Source organism: Rattus rattus, chromosome 11, assembly GCF_011064425.1.
Source record: "Rattus rattus isolate New Zealand chromosome 11, Rrattus_CSIRO_v1, whole genome shotgun sequence".
NCBI classification, from domain to species: domain Eukaryota; kingdom Metazoa; phylum Chordata; class Mammalia; order Rodentia; family Muridae; genus Rattus; species Rattus rattus.
Genome location: NC_046164.1, coordinates 12,969,889 through 12,989,169, shown reverse-complemented (window position 1 = coordinate 12,989,169; position 19,281 = coordinate 12,969,889). Strand labels below are relative to the sequence as shown.

General features: G+C 44.3%; 1 protein-coding gene across 2 annotated transcripts in view; it reads right to left on the bottom strand.

Moving 5' to 3' along the window:
• Arhgap24 (Rho GTPase activating protein 24) overlaps window positions 1-19,281 on the bottom strand; it is a 212,748-nt gene that overhangs the window by 23,381 nt on the left and 170,086 nt on the right. The window contains exons 1-2 of one of the 2 annotated variants that reach the window (XM_032916296.1): window positions 16,606-17,743; window positions 4,749-4,956 (exon numbers count right to left, since the gene is read on the bottom strand). In XM_032916296.1, the coding sequence (XP_032772187.1) occupies window positions 4,749-4,956; window positions 16,606-16,720 (323 nt within the window). In that variant the 5' untranslated portion in view covers window positions 16,721-17,743. Of the gene's footprint in view, window positions 1-4,748; window positions 4,957-16,605; window positions 17,744-19,281 lie in introns of those variants that run through there. The other variant, XM_032916295.1, reaches the window with a different exon arrangement.

Here is a 19,281-nt window from a genome sequence, read left to right as displayed (position 1 = left end):
TGAAGGATGCCAAGTCTCCAGTTTGGTTTGGAAACATTTAAACAGTCAGGCATTTTTCTAACTCGTGTGGCTGACAGGAAAAAAAGCGCGCCATTTTTGGAAAACAATAAGAATCCATCAGATTGTGAACAGAATGTACAGAACTTACATAAAACATCAAGTGTGTGTGTGAGTGTAGATGCAGAAATTGTGTCCAGTTTCTGGCTTCGTCTTTCAAAAGGGTGAACTTATTTTTGGGAAGACAGACAATTGGCAGCAGATACCTGAAACTTAGCATGCACTAACTTTTTTTTCTTTAAGATTTATTTTATGTTTGAGTACATTGTAGCTATGTTCAGACACACCAGAAGAGGCCATCAGATCCATTACAGATGGTTGTGAGCCGCCATGTGGTTACTGGGAATTGAACTCAGGACCTTTGGAAGAGCAGTCAGTGCTCCTAACCACTGAGCCATCTCTCCAGCCCACTAACTTTTTAAGCAGAGCTTATTTTGAATGTAATTGATTCTGCATAGTTGCTTGCCTGGTATTATAAAATACTTGTGGGTTCTCAGAGTCCCTGTGAAGGGAAATGCTATCAACATTCAATATGACCTTTAAGTAACTTTCATAATTTATCTTCAGCCGAACACCAGAAGGGCAGGATGAGCGGCAGGAACATTAACATACGTTTTGTCGTCCGTGCCTTGCGTTCCCCATTATTCCACACAGACAGACGGTGGTGGAGACGAGACTGATGCTAGGCACATACATCAGTGGAATGAAATGTGCAGTACAGTGATATAATGCTTACATGTGCCTCTCTATAAAGGAGGGGGTCATCTCTGATCCAGGAGGAGTGGAGGCAAGCCATCAGGGATTCTGAAGGAAATCAGAGTTTCTACCTCACTCTCAGGCTGTGGCAGAGGCTGACCCCCTGGTTGATTCTACTGCAGAAAATGGAACGTGGGTGCTAAGATGTCCTGCCCAGTGAACATTCTCTTATTCCAAAGATGATGGGTATGTAGAGTCTTTACACAACCATAGGGGATAGGACAATGTGACACTAGGCTCTCAGTTTTTAACCCCTGGGTTGATTTAATCCTGAACTTACTGCCTGTCTACTCCATGTTATGTTTTATATCAAACACTTTGGGGGTTAAGGAGGAGGCATTATTCTAGCCTGATCATCATATGCAGAAACACAGCAGATACCCTAATCAGAGTCACCAAGAAAATAAAAATTAAAAAAAAAAAATGACCACAAACGCCGGTAAGGATGCTGGGAAAGGAACACTTATTCGCTGCTAGTGCGAGTGCAAACTGGTACAGACACTACGGAAATCCGTGTGGAGGATCTTCACAAGTCTACAAAGAGGTGCCACTCCAGCGATGCCACTCTTGGGAACTCCATCACACTGCAGACAGACATAGTTGCTCATCCAAGTCCCTGCTGTTCTACTCACAAGAGCCAGGGAACGGAAACGGCCTAGATGTTCAACTTAGGGATGGGTGAGGAAGATGTACTATAATTACACCGTTAGATATCTTCCAGCTGTGAAGAAACACGCAGTTATGAAGAACGCAAGTAAAGAGATGGAGCTGGAAACAATGGATTCAAATAGTTTTTAGGCTTTCTGTTAAGTAGCCGCACTGAGAGCGTTTGAACAGTAGGTGGCGCAAGCACAAAGTGCGATTCGGGGGACAGCCTGTAAGGATTAAATGCTACAGGATGCTTCCACCAGCGGCTTGGATAGTTCCAGAGCTGTGCAAGCTCCGCGGAGCAGAAATATTTGAGCTGTGAGTAAGGAGGCTGGAGTGGAGTGGGGCCACTATAATATTTGATGCCTTCTCTGAGTGAGACAACAGCTAACCGTCTAGTATTACGGCACAGCACTAATTATACAGAAATATACGAACGTATATTTGCTCTTCGTTCCGTTGGCGACGGGTTGTTAAACTTTTTGTTTAAAGCCTAAACCTTAAAGCACACGACTGTTTTGTGGCCTTCCTAGACTCCAGACACTTTGTAGACCCGGACGCTTCTGCAATTTTCGAGCATCCTTGGTTTGGACGTCTCCTCTGCCACTGAACGGAAGAGCACAGTCACGTGTGGACAGGCTCCCAGCATGCTTTGCTCCGACTTATCTCAGGGAGCTCTCGTTCTGCCATTGCTGCCAGGCTACCAACAGCAGCGGGATGTATTGTCCAAACACTGCCTTTAAAATAAAAGCACCCTCTGTACCACTGTGGGGCACTGACCCTGCAGCCCCAACTTTCTCGATGAAAACCTACTGCTGTTCCTAACTGACGTTTACTTTTAGTGTCGCCAATTAAATATCGGCGTTATGTACCAATTATGCAGCGTACCTGGATATACACCTCAGTGTTCTGCAAAGTGAAGGGCGAGGACTTGTCATACAAGCTCTATTAAAGAGAATAAGACCCCTCCCAGAATAATCCCCCCACTTAACTGACAACAGGAACTCCTGCACACACACACCCCCCCCCATCACTGCAGGGCAGTGAGGAGGTTCTGTGACCATAATGACTCCTGAATTCCCCAAACAGAACCCTGCACAGACAGGAATTCTTCCTAGCTACTCCCTCAGAGCCGAGCTACCTCAGAGTCAAAGTGTTTGGTGGGAGCGTCAAATTGTTTGCCAGTGTGTCATTACCCAAGCTCAGGTTTCTCAGTGGTAGGGTCTATGCTGGGATCAAGATAGTCATATCCACTGTCTCCACAGAAAGCAGGGAAGCAGACAGAGATGGTTCAAAGGCACTGGTGGAAGAGCGATCAGAACAGGAGAAGCTGCATAACAGCCTCCACATCTAACTGGCACACCTGCCTCCCATCCACGGTCCTGCGTGGGTTTCGCTTCTCATGAAGTGAAGCATGAAGTACTTAAAGAGCGCCCCCCTCAGGCTTTCTGTGGCTGAACTCTCATATTCTTGTGGGTCATCTTTCATTCGTCATAGGGTCATTCCCTCACACAATGGTTCCCGAACGTGTGGTATACACTGCCTCATGCTGCATGCTGGAGAGAAAAGAGTAACATGGATCCTTTTGTCACCTGTGGGCTTCCATCCCCAAATGGACATCACCAACACTTCTTACCATGTTTCCTTATGTTCTGCCTCATAATATTCTCTATACATTCTAGCTGACATGACAGGTGTTGTGATTTCAAGGATGCTCTCTAGACTTCCTGGACACTTCTTGTCCTGTGTATATTCTATGCACAACATAGAACTGTTAGTCCTAGGACAGAGATACAACAAGAATCCTTCTTGCTCAGTCTCTAACCCTAGGCTTTCTTTCCTAAGACATGTGCATGTGCATGCAAGAGAGAGTCACACATTCATATACTCAAATGCCACCATAATTACACAGTAAATCCCACACAGACAAAACCTTGTAAGGTTTAAGCCTCAGAACTAGACATGGGAATTTCCTCGGTCTGGATTCTACGAGCAGAACGCAATATAAATCAATCCCTTGTTTAACCCAACATGATGAGCTCCTAAGGTACTGCATAGGATGGTATTACAGATATTGTAATACCTGTCCTTTTGTGGAAGTACTTTGTTCTGCCCCAGTTCATTGAGACCCAGGGAAACCAGTCCTAGGGAATGAGCTGCTTCAAACCCAGCCACGCATCTATTATGAATGTTTGCCATTTTTCAAATGCGTTTTTTATTACAGACCGAAACTGGTGCTGTCTTTGGCAGTGAAACCCAAATCTAGTCACATCGCTTATTGTAAACCCAAATGTGTCCTCATGAATTAGAGGAGCCTTTCCCCTCCAAGCTAAGTCCAGAACAGACTGGGTATAACTTGTTCTGATTCCATTCTCCTGCGCCATGCCTGCCTGGATGCCACCATGTTCCTGCCTTGATTGATAATAATGGACTGAACCTCTGAATCTGTAAGCTAGCCCCAGTTAAATGTTGTCCTTATAAGAGTTGCCTTGGTCATGGCGTCTGTTCACAGCAGTAAAACCCAACTATGAAGGAAATTCTGTCTTCAAATATGTTGGGGCATGTTTGCACTTTCAGAATGTAAAAGTTTCGGCCACATAATGATAGTAAAATAAAAGGTTTTTTTTTTTTTTCTGTTAAAATTTAAAGTGAAAGAAGGAGATCATTCACAAAGTATTAACAAAGAGGGGCTCTCAGGGATCCTCAACAAAGTATCAACAATGAAGGGCTCTCAGGGATCCTCAGCAAAATATCAACAATGAAGGACTCTCAGGGATACTTGCTAGTTTCACGTCTGGAAGTTTTACTATTTTAAAAAATTCACAATATTGTACACCTTGTGACCTGATGAATAATCTCCCGGCTAAGGCAGAGATAGGCGCATTCTTAAATATGATACTATTGTTAAGATAATTTAAACCACATCCCCAACATCTGTATCTTCATTTATCACTTTTTGAAGAAAAAAAAACTTTCTAAAAGACATATAAGTGATTTATTTTCCCCAAACAAAAGGTTAATATAATTTGAATTCTAGTACAGAGGTCAAGATTGGGTAATAGCTTTAAGAGGAAGCAAAGCCAATGGCTGGGACCAACACGGAAATTGCTACAAATTTTCCTCTGTTACTTAGTAAAATTAATTCAAAATCATGTTGCCAAATCTAACAATCTACTCTCTGTTTATCTAACTCGTCAGTCATCAGGCACTCAGCCCACAGCATCCCTTCGCCCGGGCTGAGTGTCTCATGAAGGATGGTCAGTCAAGCCGTGGCCTGTCCGACATACCTGTCGAAGGAGGGCTTCTCTCCACAGTCGAATGCGTCCTGGAGCTCCTTGACGAGGTTTGCCTGGCCGGGCAGTCGGAAGAGGCCCTCTTCCTTCAGCCCCCGCTGTCGGATGAAGTCCACGCACTGCTCCACCAGCATAGGCGCCAGCCGGTTCCCGTATCTCTTCTCATATCGGACCGTGTCCTCCAGCTTCTGTCCAAAAATACCTGGAAAAAGGAGAGACCACAGAGAAATGTTTTTCTACTTATTAATTGCTGTTCTCCTTTTAGACACATTGTGAAGGACTCAGGCTGGAATGGTGGCAAGTATCTGATGTTTGGTGCTTCCCGGCGATGTACAACCAAACTCACCACACACACACATCCAATGGATCCCCAGGGTTTCCTTCTGCCCCCTTTCTGGGATAGTCTAAGCTTCGATAATAAAGGGAACTGGAAACTCCCGAGTCTCACAAAGGGGGAAGAAAAACAAATGTTACATGTGGAAATCGTGTAAGGCCCAAGAAGCCTTACTCAGCAGCCATTAACTCAAAGATCTGATAATAACAACAGATGGCTGTTATATAATTTATTTGCGGATTCATAGTGCAGAATCATCACATTCCAAGCGATAAAACATCTTGCTTGTTGAGGAGTGTGTTCTTAGCCCAGTTAGGAATGGCACCGACAGACAAAGCAATTCTGTACGTGGCCTCAAACCTAGCGCAAATGGAGCTCACACGCACTCATTTTAGAAAGACCGGAGGTGGTGTTTAGAGGGGCAGTGGGGAAGGCAGCAGGTCACAGGGGGGTGGGGCTTCCTTTGTAGAACTTAGGACAAGCAGTTCCTGGGTAATGGTGTGGCAGACACTGTTTAATAATTCAGCAACCATTCACGTGCCCGCTTTCTCTCGACATTTCGACTTCAGAGGCCAGGAGATAAAATGCTTCTCCCACTTCCCTGTGGCAGAATGCTCACATCCTGTCCTGCAGCCTGGGAAGAGTGGCTAAGCTCTTCTGGATATGTTTGGGTTCTTGGAAAGAATTCTGGCCGGACATCTCAGTTAACCCCTTCCTTCCATTGGCTTATCCAAGGAGCTGGGCGAGGAGAAGGATCTGCCACAGCTATCAAAGAAGGTAACCGATGGTGGGTCGTCGAAAAGACTGGTATTGACCACAAGAAGCAATGAGTTACACATAACTACCATGGGATCGAGATTTGCCAATGATAACTCCAGACAGTGGAGAGACAGGATCTGGTTTCCTCCTTAGACATTAAACTCATCAATGGAGTTTTAAGAATTAATATTAAACTGATAAACATGCAAACGATTATGCATATTTAAGGGGCACTGTACATTTTAATACATGCATAACATAAACACTGAATAATGTTTAAATGAAGTGTATAATTCTCTTAAACACTTGTCATGCTTTTATGATGAAGATGGTAAATCCTTTCTTCTTCTTTTTTTATTTTTTTTTTCTCTTTTCTTTCCTTGGAACTCACTCTGTAGACCAGGCTGTCCTTCAACTCAGAGATCACCTGCCTCTCCCTCCCAAGTGCTGGGATTAAAGACTTGTTCTACCAGGTTTGTAAACAGCTAATACTGTTTTTTTTCCCCCTTGGTGATTGGCACCTATGCTCACTGGCATAGCAGACATCTTGCCGCTATCCGGCCATAAACCAGTGTGGTTCCTCAGGCTCTCCGTCCCTTCCTCCTCTCTGGTACTCACCACTCTACTCTTAAGAGATCAACGTTTCTGTGTTTTTCACCTGAGTGGTAGCCCATGATATTGGATTGTCTGTGTTGTTCTGTTTCACTTAATATAATTATCTCCAGTTCCATCCATCCTTTTGCAAAGGGCAGAATTTCATGTTTTATGGCTGAATAGCATTCCTTTCCATAGGGACCATACTTTTCTTATTAACTAGTTGATGGATGTTGGAAGTTTCACCATGGTATAAGGTACTACAATAAACTCGGACATGCTAACATGCTACTTTCTTTTGGATGTATATTGTATATCTATATGTATATATTTGGATATATATGTATATATTTGGACACACACACATGTATGTATATATATATATATATATATATATATATATATATATATATATATAGTACTGGCTGGTTTTGTGTGTCAACTTGACATAAGCTGGAGTTATCACAGAGAAAGGAGCCTTTCTTGAGGAAATGCCTCCATGAGACCCAGCTGTAAGGCATTTTCTCAATTAGTGATTGGGGGTGGGGGCGGCCATTGTGGGTGGTGCCATCCCTGGGCTGTTGGTCTTGGGTTCTATAAGAAAGCAAGCTGAGCAAGGCAGGGTAAGCAAGCCAACAAGTAACATCCCTCTACGGCCTCTGCATCAGCTCCTGCTTCCTGACCTGCTTGAGTCTCAGTCCTGACTTCCTTTGGTGATGAACAGCAATGTGGAAGTGTAAGCTGAGTAAACCCTTTCCTCTCCAACATGCTCCTTGGTCATGATGTTTGTGCAGGAATAGAAACCCTGACTAAGACATATATGATTGATAGAGCATAGATTGGTTTTATTTTTAACTCCTTGAGAACACCCCAGATTGCCATAATGCCTGCAGTAAATGATAGCCACACTGACCTGTGCAAGGGTTACACTTCCCCTCCATTTTGGCCAGCGCTCACTTGTCCTCTTCAGGACTTTTGATACAACCGTTCTTACTGGAGTGAAGTGATAGCATTCTCCTGATGACTAATGATATCAAGCCTTTTTACAAATACCTATTGGTGATTCAGTCTTCTTTTTAGAATTATCTGTGTTGGGCTATAACCCATTCAAAATGTCCGGTGATTTGCTTTGCAATGCAGTTTTCTGAGTGTCACTTTCTCAAAAGCATTGCTTACAATTTCCTCAGAATTTCCTTAGAAAGCATAGAGAGAGGCTCGTGCTTATTACACACCATACACTAAGTCCCCGACAAGCATTCTCTACTTTCTGTAAGATATGTGGAGCGGCTGGCTACTGTATCTATTTATATGTCGGAGGTGGGTGGTCTCAGAGAGATTCAGTACCTTGTTCAGGTCAGAGCTCCCGTGACAGAAGGGAAGTGTGCCTCTGTCCAGACCATTCTCTGTAAACCTTCACTTATGCCCAGGTATCAGAAACCTCCCTTTTCTCACTTGTCACGAGTCTTCATTGTCTGATAATTTAAAGTATCAGGAAGTCCTCCCAGTGAGCCCAGCAGCACACTCTAAAGAGGGCTAATATGCAGGTCCTGTATGTCGGGAATTTTATCAGGTATTTATCTACAATCTCATTTAATCTCACAGGACCCGGGAGGCAGGCACCACCTCCACTGCCGTGTTTCCGGATGACTTACCAAGGAACTTGTCAAAAGGTAACAAAGCTTAGTGAACAGGGAGGCCAATTTGTTCACAGCTGAGGAATCTCAGAGTCACGTGGGCCCTGTTGCTTACATAATACTTCTTCTCGTGGACGACTGCCTCAGAGAGAGTGGGAAAGAAACCCTCCATTTCCCCTCTTTGGCATTTCAGCCTTTCTCATCACACTGAGGAGGGAGGCATTCAGAACACCAAGAATACATAAATCAGAGGAAAAGACAGAACAACAAGAAAAAAAAATAGAGAAAGACCTCTGACATTTCAGAGAGGCTGTTACTGCCCAGAGATTTCATTTCTGTCACAAGAAACTTACACTCTTGGCAATTAGCCATATAAGAGAGAGAAAACATGTAGACACTGTCCACGTGATACGTAATCCCTGTGGGGGAAATGCTAGCTTTCTGGGGTGGAACTTGTCTTCAAAAGGAGAGTGAAGATGCCAATAGGTACTGACTACATCAGGAGTTCTGGAATAGAATGGACCTACCGTCTCTGGCTTCGTAGTAGTAATAATAATAGTAATAATGATATCACTGGCTGATTTAAAATTGTTCCGGGAGCAATGTAATTTCAAATAGCCCACTCTTCCCCTGATTCCTTCTGTGGTGTAACTAGCTTCATTGTCACCTCTGTCCACGTTTAAGAGATTGCCATTTGACATCTGCCCTGCCACCGTATGAAGTTTTCATTGTCCTACACTTAGAAACACTTTCTAAGTCACGAGATCTCTGTCATCTTCATTTGGGTTTCCCACTGATTTCATGACTCCTTCTGTCCTTTTTGAAACTTGCAGCCCCACTCTGCCTCCTGGCCCTTTCTGGTCTCAGGATTCTGGCCTCTTGGATGCCCCTATGCCTCCTGGGACCCTTTCCCATAATGCACTTGTCAGAATTCTGCTCGCAGCTGTGCTCACTTCACTGTCTACATCTCCTCTGTTGGCCCTGGTGTGGTTCTACATGTGCCAGTCCTTCCTGGGTTTCTATCTCAGGTTGGGCTATTCAACATGCTCTGTCACACTGTAAGTGCCTATCTGACCCTTCAACACCAATATTCTAAATCTTTCCACACCCCTCTCCTTCTTCTAAGATAGAGTCTTGCTATGGAACCCAGGCTGACCTCAAAACTGTGGCCCTCTCACCTCACTCTTTTTCTCACCCTACAACCAACCCACCCCTGACTAAAAGGGTTGCAAGTATGAACCCCTGTAAACTGTGACTGGATGATTCAATATATGGAAATCCATCAACGTAATCCACTATATAAACAAACTCAAAGAATAAAACCACATGATCATTTCATTAGATGCTGAAAAAGCATTTGACAAAATTCAACACCTCTTCATGATAAAAGTCTTGGAAAGATCAGGAATTCAAGGCCCATACCTAAACACAGTAAAAGCAATATACAGCAAACCAGTAGCCAAGATCAAACTAAATGGAGAGAAACTTGAAGCAATCCCATTAAAATTAGGAACTAGACAAGGCTGCCCACTCTCTCCCTACCTATTCAATATAATACTCGAATTCCTAGCCAGAGCAATTAGACAGCAAAAGGATATCAAGGGATACAAAATACAAAAGGAAGAAGTCAAAATATTACTATTTGCAGATAATACGATAGTATACTTAAGTGACCCCAAAAATTGCACCAGAGAACTACTTAATCTGATAAACAACTTCAGAAAAGTGTCAGGGTATAAAATCAACTCAAACAAATCAGTAGCCATCCTCTACTCAAAGGATAAACAGGCTGAGAAAGAAATTAGGGAAACGACACCCTTCACAATAGTCACAAATAATATAAAATACCTTGGTGTGACTCTAACCAAGCAAGTGAAAGATCTGTATGACAAGAACTTCAAGTCTCTGAAGAAAGAAATCAAAGATCTCAGAAGATGGAAAGATCTCCCATGCTCATGAATTGGCAGGATTAATATAGTAAAAATGGCTTTTTTGCCAAAAGCAATCTACAGATTCCATGTAATCCCCATCAAAATTCTCATTCAATTCTTCATAGTGTTAGAATGAGCAATTTGCAAATTCATCTGGAAAAACAAAAAATCCAGGATAGTGAAAACTATCCTCAACAATAAAAGAACTTCAGGGGGAATCACTATCCCTGACCTCAAGCTGTATTACAGAGCAATAGTGATAAATACTGCATGGTATTGGTACAAAGAGAGGTGGGTAAATCAATGGAATAGAACTGAAGACCGGGAAATGAACCCACACATCTATAGTCACTTGATCTTTGACAAAGTCGCTAAAATCATCCAGTGGGGAAAAATTTAAAAGGAGCTAAACCAATTTTTCTTTCAATGTTCTTTGACTCCCCAACATCTTATCTTCCCGTCTCACTGAAGTTTGACGTAGGAGTCCATGGGGTTTCTTCTCTTCACATATTTCATGCTCACATTGCTCCCCTCCAAGCTCCTGGCTGATACATTACATTAGACATTGTTTCTCCTGGCTGCTACACTAGATGAGACATTGTTTCTTGCATGTGTTTTTGAAGACCGGAGTTGCCAACCCATGCAAAAACACCGTCAGAGTGATTGTTTCTTGATTGTTCTGAGGTGACAACAGAAAACATATGGTCACTGACGACAATCCAAGTAGCTCCGACAGTTGCCTACAGGAGTGGAAGGGGAGTTCTCACAGGATCATGGACAACTCAGATGTCCTGCACTGCTGAAGGCACACTCAGCATGGGTGACAACTCACAAAAGCTGCAGCTCTAAATGTCCCTGCCTAACGTGCAGGCATTTCCCCCTCAGATTATCCTCTTCCCCAAGACAGATCTCAGGAGTTTCATAACTTCCTGAGCTCTGAGATTTGACCTTAAACACTCCTGTTGCCTCTGAGTCTCCTGAGTCTCTTCTCCCAGTCAGGAGCAAATGTCTCTGCTCCCAGGCACGGCTGCATGATGAAGAGGCTTGTCCTTTCTAAATCAGATCTTGGTGCTGTCCTGCTACTTGCTGTCCAGTGGTGTCCCCTGGCCCAGATTGGTCAACAAATTCTTCCACACAATGAAGTCTCCAGAACCTGACCTTTGCTTCTTCACAACAACTGTTTGCACAGTACCCATGAAGCCACAACGTCCGATTCACTCTTGTTTCTAGTGCTTCCTCAAAAATGTGAATTTAAATAACGCCAATTTCAGGTCGCTCCCTAAATAAGCATGAAGTGGGTATAGCATCCTGTCTGTTTTCTAAGATTTAAAAAATCTTCTGTATACAAATGCCTCTAGGCTTTAAAGTTCACAATATAGCTATGGGGAGATGTGAGCAGGTTTCGGATGGTGGCACACAGGCGAGGACTGAACTGTTGCCAGGTCAAGATACTTCAAGGTTCACAGAGATCAAGTGTCCCTCGCCCAAAATGTGTGAACCAGTGTGGTCCTGATTTCAGATATTTTTTAGATTGCAGGGTATTTGCAGATACAATGAGGTATTTTAGCAATGGCTCCAAAGGTTAAACAGAGTTCACCAGTGGTTCAGTACATCTAGACACATAAACTGAGGATCAGTTTACGTTGTTTTGTGCTTGGGAGAGTTCTATGGTATAGAAGTTTCTATGGCGGCATCACGTCACCAGTGAAACATTTCAGATTTGGAATTTTCAAATTCGTGATGCTCGGCATGCACAGCATCAATCCTGTGGGACATCTGCTGCCTCAGATCCCTGGAGCGTAATGTCAACAGGGATGAGACAAAAGTTCTCCACAGAGTTCTGCAGGAGGAACCATGCATGCGTAAGATTACAACATGTCATCTTCTCAATTAGACAAAACAAACGAGTAATTCCATAAAACAAAACGAGGTGTGCTGTCCATTTCTATGAAAATAAAACAGCCCTTGTTTTCCGACGAAGCAAGTCAAAATTCCTAGTTGTCGCTCCAGGTCTCTTTTATTGGTTATTGTAGAGTTCCGGTCCCATCTGGTTGCCAGACTACATGCTCATCGAAGAGTGAAAAAAATGTTTCTGGTTCCTCTGCTGACTACAGCTCTGCTAGCAGACAAATTCTGGTATCGTCAGGACTGCGAAAACTTTCAATAAACATTCACCCTTTGTAAATGGATAAGTCAAAATAAAAGGGTTATTTTAGTACAGAACGAAGATGGCCAGCTTCTGTCTATCACCAGCTTCCTAGTGCAAGAACCTCTCACACAGAGGCTCAAATCAAAGAGCTAAGACCCATCACAATTAACAGTGAGTACCAATGTTGGCCAGAATGAGGGAAAAAAGAGGAGATAAAGACTTGGGAAAACAAGGGAAGTATCCAAAGTGAGGGAACTGACATAGTGGCCTCGCCTCAGATCAGAGCAGCAATTACAGAAGCATCATTTGCTTCTGGGAACCTAATCAACTTCAACGATGTTCGCCAATGGAATCTTTCTTCTGCAACCTGATAAATTAAAGATGCCAGGTAACCCGTCTCAGGCTGCACATCTAATACACACACACACACAAACATACACACACACACACATACACACACACACATATACACACACATACACACACACACACACACACACATACACACACACACATACACACACACACACACACACACACACACACACACACACACACACACACACACACACACACACACACACACACACACACACACACACACACACACACACACACACATACACACACACACACACACACACACACACACACACACACACACACACACACACACACACACACACACACACACACACACACACACATACACACACACACACATACACACACACACACACACACACACACACACACACACACATACACACACACATACACACACACACACACACACACACACACACACACACACACACACACACACACACACACACACATATACACACACACATACACACACACACAAACACATACACACACACACACGTTACAAATACAGACATGGATGCTTCTGAATGTCTTTTTTGCAGTCTATTATACTAATTCAACTCTGCTGTGGTTTTTTTTTTCTTCCCAAGAATGCTGCATACTTTCTTAAGACCATAGAGAAGAAAACTCAAATTCACATAGGTTAAGTCATTCTCTGCCTTTCCAGATGAGCTACAAAGTCAGCCTTTTGTTCACCAGTACCCACGGCTCCATACAACACTTACTACTGTACTTAACACAGATGGGTACTCATTTATTTCTTTGTCCCCAAGGAGTCTACAAAGCCATAACTCGGAGGACAACATTCTGCCTTTCTTCCATCTCCAGCATGGCTTGGTGGAGACTCCAAAATGCCACTCACGGACAAGCAATGCAGCTTAAAATTATTCGTGTTTGGACAATAGTGTTTCGACAATAGTATTTGGACAAATCAATTTCCAAAAAAACATGATTATAACATAAACAACATTCATTTTCTGAGGATGATTTTGGCTGAATCTCCATAAATATGAAGTCATTGTATTTTAACTCAAATTGCTTACAGACTAGCAGGAAACTGCAGAAAGACTGTAATGATGTTCTATTTATAAATACCAGGCTACACACGACCACTTGACCAGTTCACCACTCATTTTGATATTAACCGATCGGGCCTGTCACTGCAATTCACTTTGGGTAGAAATCAAGCAGTGGGCATGTGAACTACATATGTGCTGCTCAGGGAGTCTATGAAACACAAGGCTGGACAGAAAGAATTGTGAGGTGAGAGCCATCTATGTCGTGAACAAAGAGCGACCTTTCGAGGGAGGAGAGAGCCCTGTAGGAGAAGGCACAAAGTGAAAAGGCAAGAAATGGTGTGGAGTGTGTGCTTCGTGGGAAGAAATGGGTTAGCCTGGGAAATTGGGGGGCTATCTCTAGGTAACTGGTAGAACTGGTTAGAGTGTTCTGGTAATTATGCAAAGTAGTTTTTATCTCTGTGGGCAGTGCAGTGCCTGAGAGCATGCTGTAGACCTAGAGATCAGATGTGCTTTATAAAATGGACTGCCATGTTGGAGTTTATGAAAAATGTGACAGACAAGAAGGACTGTCATTGTGGAGAGCAGCTACTTAGTGAAGGGGAATTGCAGGCTGAGGCAAGAGACCAAAGGTGGGGCTGGAGGCACCCCAGGACCAACCCCCGATGCTCTAAGTGGCTATATGTCATATGCCACAGTCTATAAAGAGCTGCTGGGGAACTGGGAGCTTAAAGTCAGGCGTTAAAATTCTACTTTAGTTTCTAATCATGAAGAAAAAAATAGTTCTTAATCTCAAGCTTACAGTCATGATGAAATTTTAAAGTTCAAAAACAAGGAGGTTAAAACCACACCATAATCTTTCTTTTGCCAATGGACAAACCCGGAACACCGCAGTGCCCAGCTTCCTGCCTCATCTCTGCATCTTAGTTCCTAGGTTCCCACGGAGGAAACATTTTCAATGACCTTAATCAGTACTCAAATCAAGAAGGGGAGCTGGGAGGGCAGTGGAGGCCAGAACAGGTCTAAGGAAAAGCCCGAGAGAAGTGACCACCAGGGCTGGCACCTGGAAATGTCCCCCACTCTACCCTTCACCCTGGCACTGTTTCCAACACTGCTGACATCCCGAGAGTCTCTCATTCCCCTGGTCTACCCTTGGGGACAGCTGGAAAACAGCCGTCTCAGCACTTTGCCTTTGTTTCATCTGGATGCCTTAGCTTCACACACTCAGCTCAGTCCTCTGCAGAAATGACAAGTGGGAAGGGGAGGGGCCCCGAAACAGGGGTCCACTGTAGAAAACACTCCATTGAGTACCGGAGTCAGAAAAGCTCAAAACCACGCTTTTCTTAAGGTGACAGTTTGGAGTCTGAGATTGAGAGGGAAGTCGTTCTTTCTAGCATCAAACTCAAGGCTGAACAGTGCCTACACTTTGTGCAGCAATGCAGGGGTGGCAAATGCATGAATGTGGCCCAGCAGCTTGGCAACACGGCAGCCGCAGAGGCTGGGGTCCCTCCTTCTTGTGCTCTACTGCGGAACTGCAGTTAAAGCAGCCAAGGGATCCGACATAAGAGGCTGCTTGCATCCTGTGCCTCCTCCCTCCCTGCTTCCAACAGAAAGCAGAAAATAGCATTTTGTAAGTGGAGTATCAGTCCTTGAGTTAAATATTGAATGTCCCCCAGACCAGGAAGACTTTGTAAGGAAAAGGCAAGTAAGAATAGTCACCTGTGAGCTTGCATCTGTCCTGACAACCTGTGGGGACATTTTTCCCGGGCTGCCTTTCCTTTGGGGAACTTGAAGGCATACAGCAGGCTTTAGGCATCCCCACACACCTACCGTATGCTCTCCTGGAGGAAGGGAAGGAGCAATGGTGGAGAAAGCCCTGCTTTGTCAGAGACGCAGAACTAATTCCCCAAACATCTTACTCTCAAAGGGCTGGGAAGCTCTAAGCAAAGGTACTTCTCCCTCACATCTTTGTCTTAGGGCCTTTCTCAATTTCTTCCTCTGATAATTTCTCTATCAATGATGTAATCTGGCAGTGGCCACAAGATGCTCATAGATTTAAAGAGAGAAAATACGAGAGCTGCCGCTGTGTGCGTCTCATTTAATTTCTTTGTAGGTAAAATCGGAATGAGAGAAACTACCTTGTTGCTAACAGGTGATCACGGTCATAGCTCCTCGGGGCTTAAGTTCCCACTGTACTTGAATTTCACGTCTTCTCATTTGTTGGTTGGCCGATAAGTAGGGGATTTAATAACTAAGGGGTGGTAGACCCAGAAGACCAGAAGGTGACAGCCCTGGAAGCCGTTCCACACTCATTAGCTGCCATACCTTTCTAACTACTCACCTTTGAACACTAGCGGTATCGCTTTAAGGCAAAAAGAACTTTAAAAAAAAATAATTACACATAACCCTTTCCTGAAAACATTTAATTCCCTAATGCCATACCCTTCACCTCCCCGAAAACAACTCAATTTAGAATTGCCTTGGTTGTTTTTGTTGATTGTAAGATGTTATATCCCCTCTTTCTGTTTGTTCTTTCCTAACACTATGGGAATTCAAGGGGATTCTTACTTCTAGCCAATGTTGGGAGGGGGGCAGGGGTTGCCACAGGGAACCTGATTGTCAAATTTTTTCAGGTAGGGTAGGGAGATGGCAGGAGGCTCCATTTGGAAAAACAAAAGGATGAGAAGCAGAACAGGGAGGGACCTGTTTCAAGGGTCAGAACAAGGATGATGGATCTGAGTGTGTGAAGGGCTCAAGAGTGAGTACTCTAGCCCCTCCTTTCAGACTCACTTAGTTCCCTGTCAGTCAAGGATCCTTATAGAACAACCATTCTTAAGCCCCACCTACCCTCACAGACAGCAACGCACAGATCAATATGAACCTTGGGAAAAAAAATCAGTCAAGACAAGCAGTGTCTTACACAGCGCTAAGCCCCTCCGTTCACAAACCCCCATTCCGTCTGAGTCTAACGGGTCTGAAGGCTTCCACAATGGCCTGACATTCAGACACTCATTAGAAGGACATTTAGGATACCATCTACCGACCTTTCCGGAAACTAAAGCACCGTTTGATTCTTCTGTATGTAGTTTTGGGGATGAAAGGAGTTGATGCTAAGGCACCTGAGGGGCGTCCCCCCGAATTTCGGTCTTCCGGCATCATGCAGGCCCACCGAGTTGTATAAGACCAGCTCAGGCTTCTTTAAAACCTGCCTCTGTGTGGAAGCCCACAGACGCTCTTCCTCATGTTTGTTTATGTGTCAAGTCTCAAGTGCTGATTCCTAGAACTCCGGGGTTTTGATCATCCAAGTCCCGAGTTAAGGTAACATCTCATTTAGTCCTCTTTGGTAAGAAACAAAACAAATTACTCTCCTTCTTCTCCCTTTGCCTAATTCAGTGAGTTTTGAGGATTTTTTTGTTGTTGTTGTTATTGCTGCTGCTGCTGTTGTCTGGTTTTGTTTTGTTTTTAAGTTTCTGCAGACATTCCAAAATGTCACAGGAAAAGAACTGCAGCAAGCAAGCGGCGACTACCTTCTCGAGGCAGGAATGGTTTCTTTTATTGAGAACTGTCTTCTCAGCTGGACAGAAAGTCCTCTAGAAAGGTCAGCAAGTGGCCCTGTGCGTGTGGGGAGGAGGAAGAAGGACTGAAAGGCCCCTCGGGAGTACTTCTGGACGCTCCTGGCTGGCTCCTTTAATCTGAGAGAAAGGCGAAGGAATCCTTGGCACCTTCTCCAGAACGCATTCCAGTGCACGGTAATTCCTTGCAAAGGACTCCCCTGCTCCTTTTATGGTACCCCCTCAGCCTCTGATGCTCTCTGCAGGCTTCTCCCTTTTCCCTTCGGTCTTCCAGCTCCCCGTGGAGCCGCCACGTAAGAAGAGTCCGGTGCCCATTCTCGGAGTCTCCTTGGCTGTTCCGGAGGCGGTTTTGCAGGGAGCTCTCCTCCCCCTCCTGCTCCGGTTCCCTTTTCTCAATGGAAGCTGGGCGGGAGCTGGCAGGGCTGCTGCTGCCTAGTCACAGCTGTGGCTGCGCAGCCTCGCGTGCCTGCTGGTCAGACGAAGCAGGTGCAGTAGCATGAGGACCGGAGGGAGGGTGCCTTCTGCCCTGTGAAGCCCCTTTAATTTCTTTTTTCTGACTCTGCACTGATCCTACAACTCTTGTCTGACTCAGCACTTTCTCTGCTGTCTGGTTTAGCCCTCCAGAAAACAGCACCCCTGGATCTCTCTCTCTCTCTCTCTCTCTCTCTCTCTCTCTCTCTCTCTCTCTCTCTCTCCCCTCTTCCTCCTCTCTCTCGTCACAAAGATTCACATATTCACATGCGTTCTATTTGGGGATGCTATAGTAAAATGCAGACTTTTATGTCACATATTACTATATATCTATATATTTTTAATGTGTCTGTAAAAATTAATTCTGGCAGCAGGGGAGTCTACAGGTGCGATTGCAAAACCAAATCAGCTGAAGCAAGGTGAAAATGTATTCACTTCTCTGGTCTGAAAGCCAGCTCCTGGGAGCTCCCCCCAGCCCTTGTCCTCCAAACCTTCCAGTCCTGTTCACTGAATGATTTACTGATTTGGGTTAATCATTCACCCACCTGGCTGCTCCCTAAGCAGATCTGGAATGCTGGCATTTTAACCCTAGCTGACCCCCCTGGCCACCTTCCTCCCCAGCCCTTCAGCAAGAACTCCCCCAAACCCTGAGTTGTATGAGGTTGGTACCCTTCAGGATAGCATGACTGCTCAATGTGGTTTAGCCCCCTGTGTCATAGCCTGGCAGATAGCAGTGTGTGTGTGTGTGTGTGTGTGTGTGTGTGTGTGTGTTCACTCTAGGTGACTGAAAACCACTAAGCAGATTAGCATTGGCCACCTCTATGAACACTATCTCAAAGTCAACTGGAACAAAATTCAATTTACAGAACAAGCGAGGGGCTAAAGAGCTGGCTCTGTGGTTAGGAGTGCATGCTGCTCCTGTAGGACAGGAGTTTGGTCCCCACTGCCCATGCTGGACAGTTTACGCCATCTTGTACCTATAGCTTTATAGTCATCTGGTGCCCCTAGCCTCTGAAAACCTGAAACCTCTGGAAAACATATTTAAAAGAACCACTCCACTCAATTAAAAATAAAATACAAAACAAACAAGAGTAAAACACTAAAACCAAACATTTCCAGGGTCCAACACTTTGACAAGCAGCTTTGGTTTGGTTTTATTAAATTCTGTTGTGAGAATTTTAATTCTGTTGTGAGAATTTTGTACATGAAGACAGGGTATCATTCCCAGTCCATTCTCACTCCACCTCACTCCAAGTCCCGTGTTCCAGTCCCTCTCAGATGAGTGATTCTTTAATTATTACTGACACATTCTCTCTCTCTCTCTCTCTCTCTCTCTCTCTCTCTCTCTCTCTCTCTCCACACACACACACACAAACACACACACACAAATGCATAGACACACATTTAGACCCTGGCACACACACAGGCACACATGCACACATACATAGGCACACATGCACACATACACAGGCACACATGCACACATACATAGGCACACACAGACACAAACACACATATAGACACAGACACTAATATACATATATATACTCATATTTAGTTCCTGGCTCTCACACAGGTACACACACACACATAGGTATACATACACAGATACACATATACACACACAGACACACACCCGCATAGACATACATTAGGTCCTGGTACACACACAGGTAC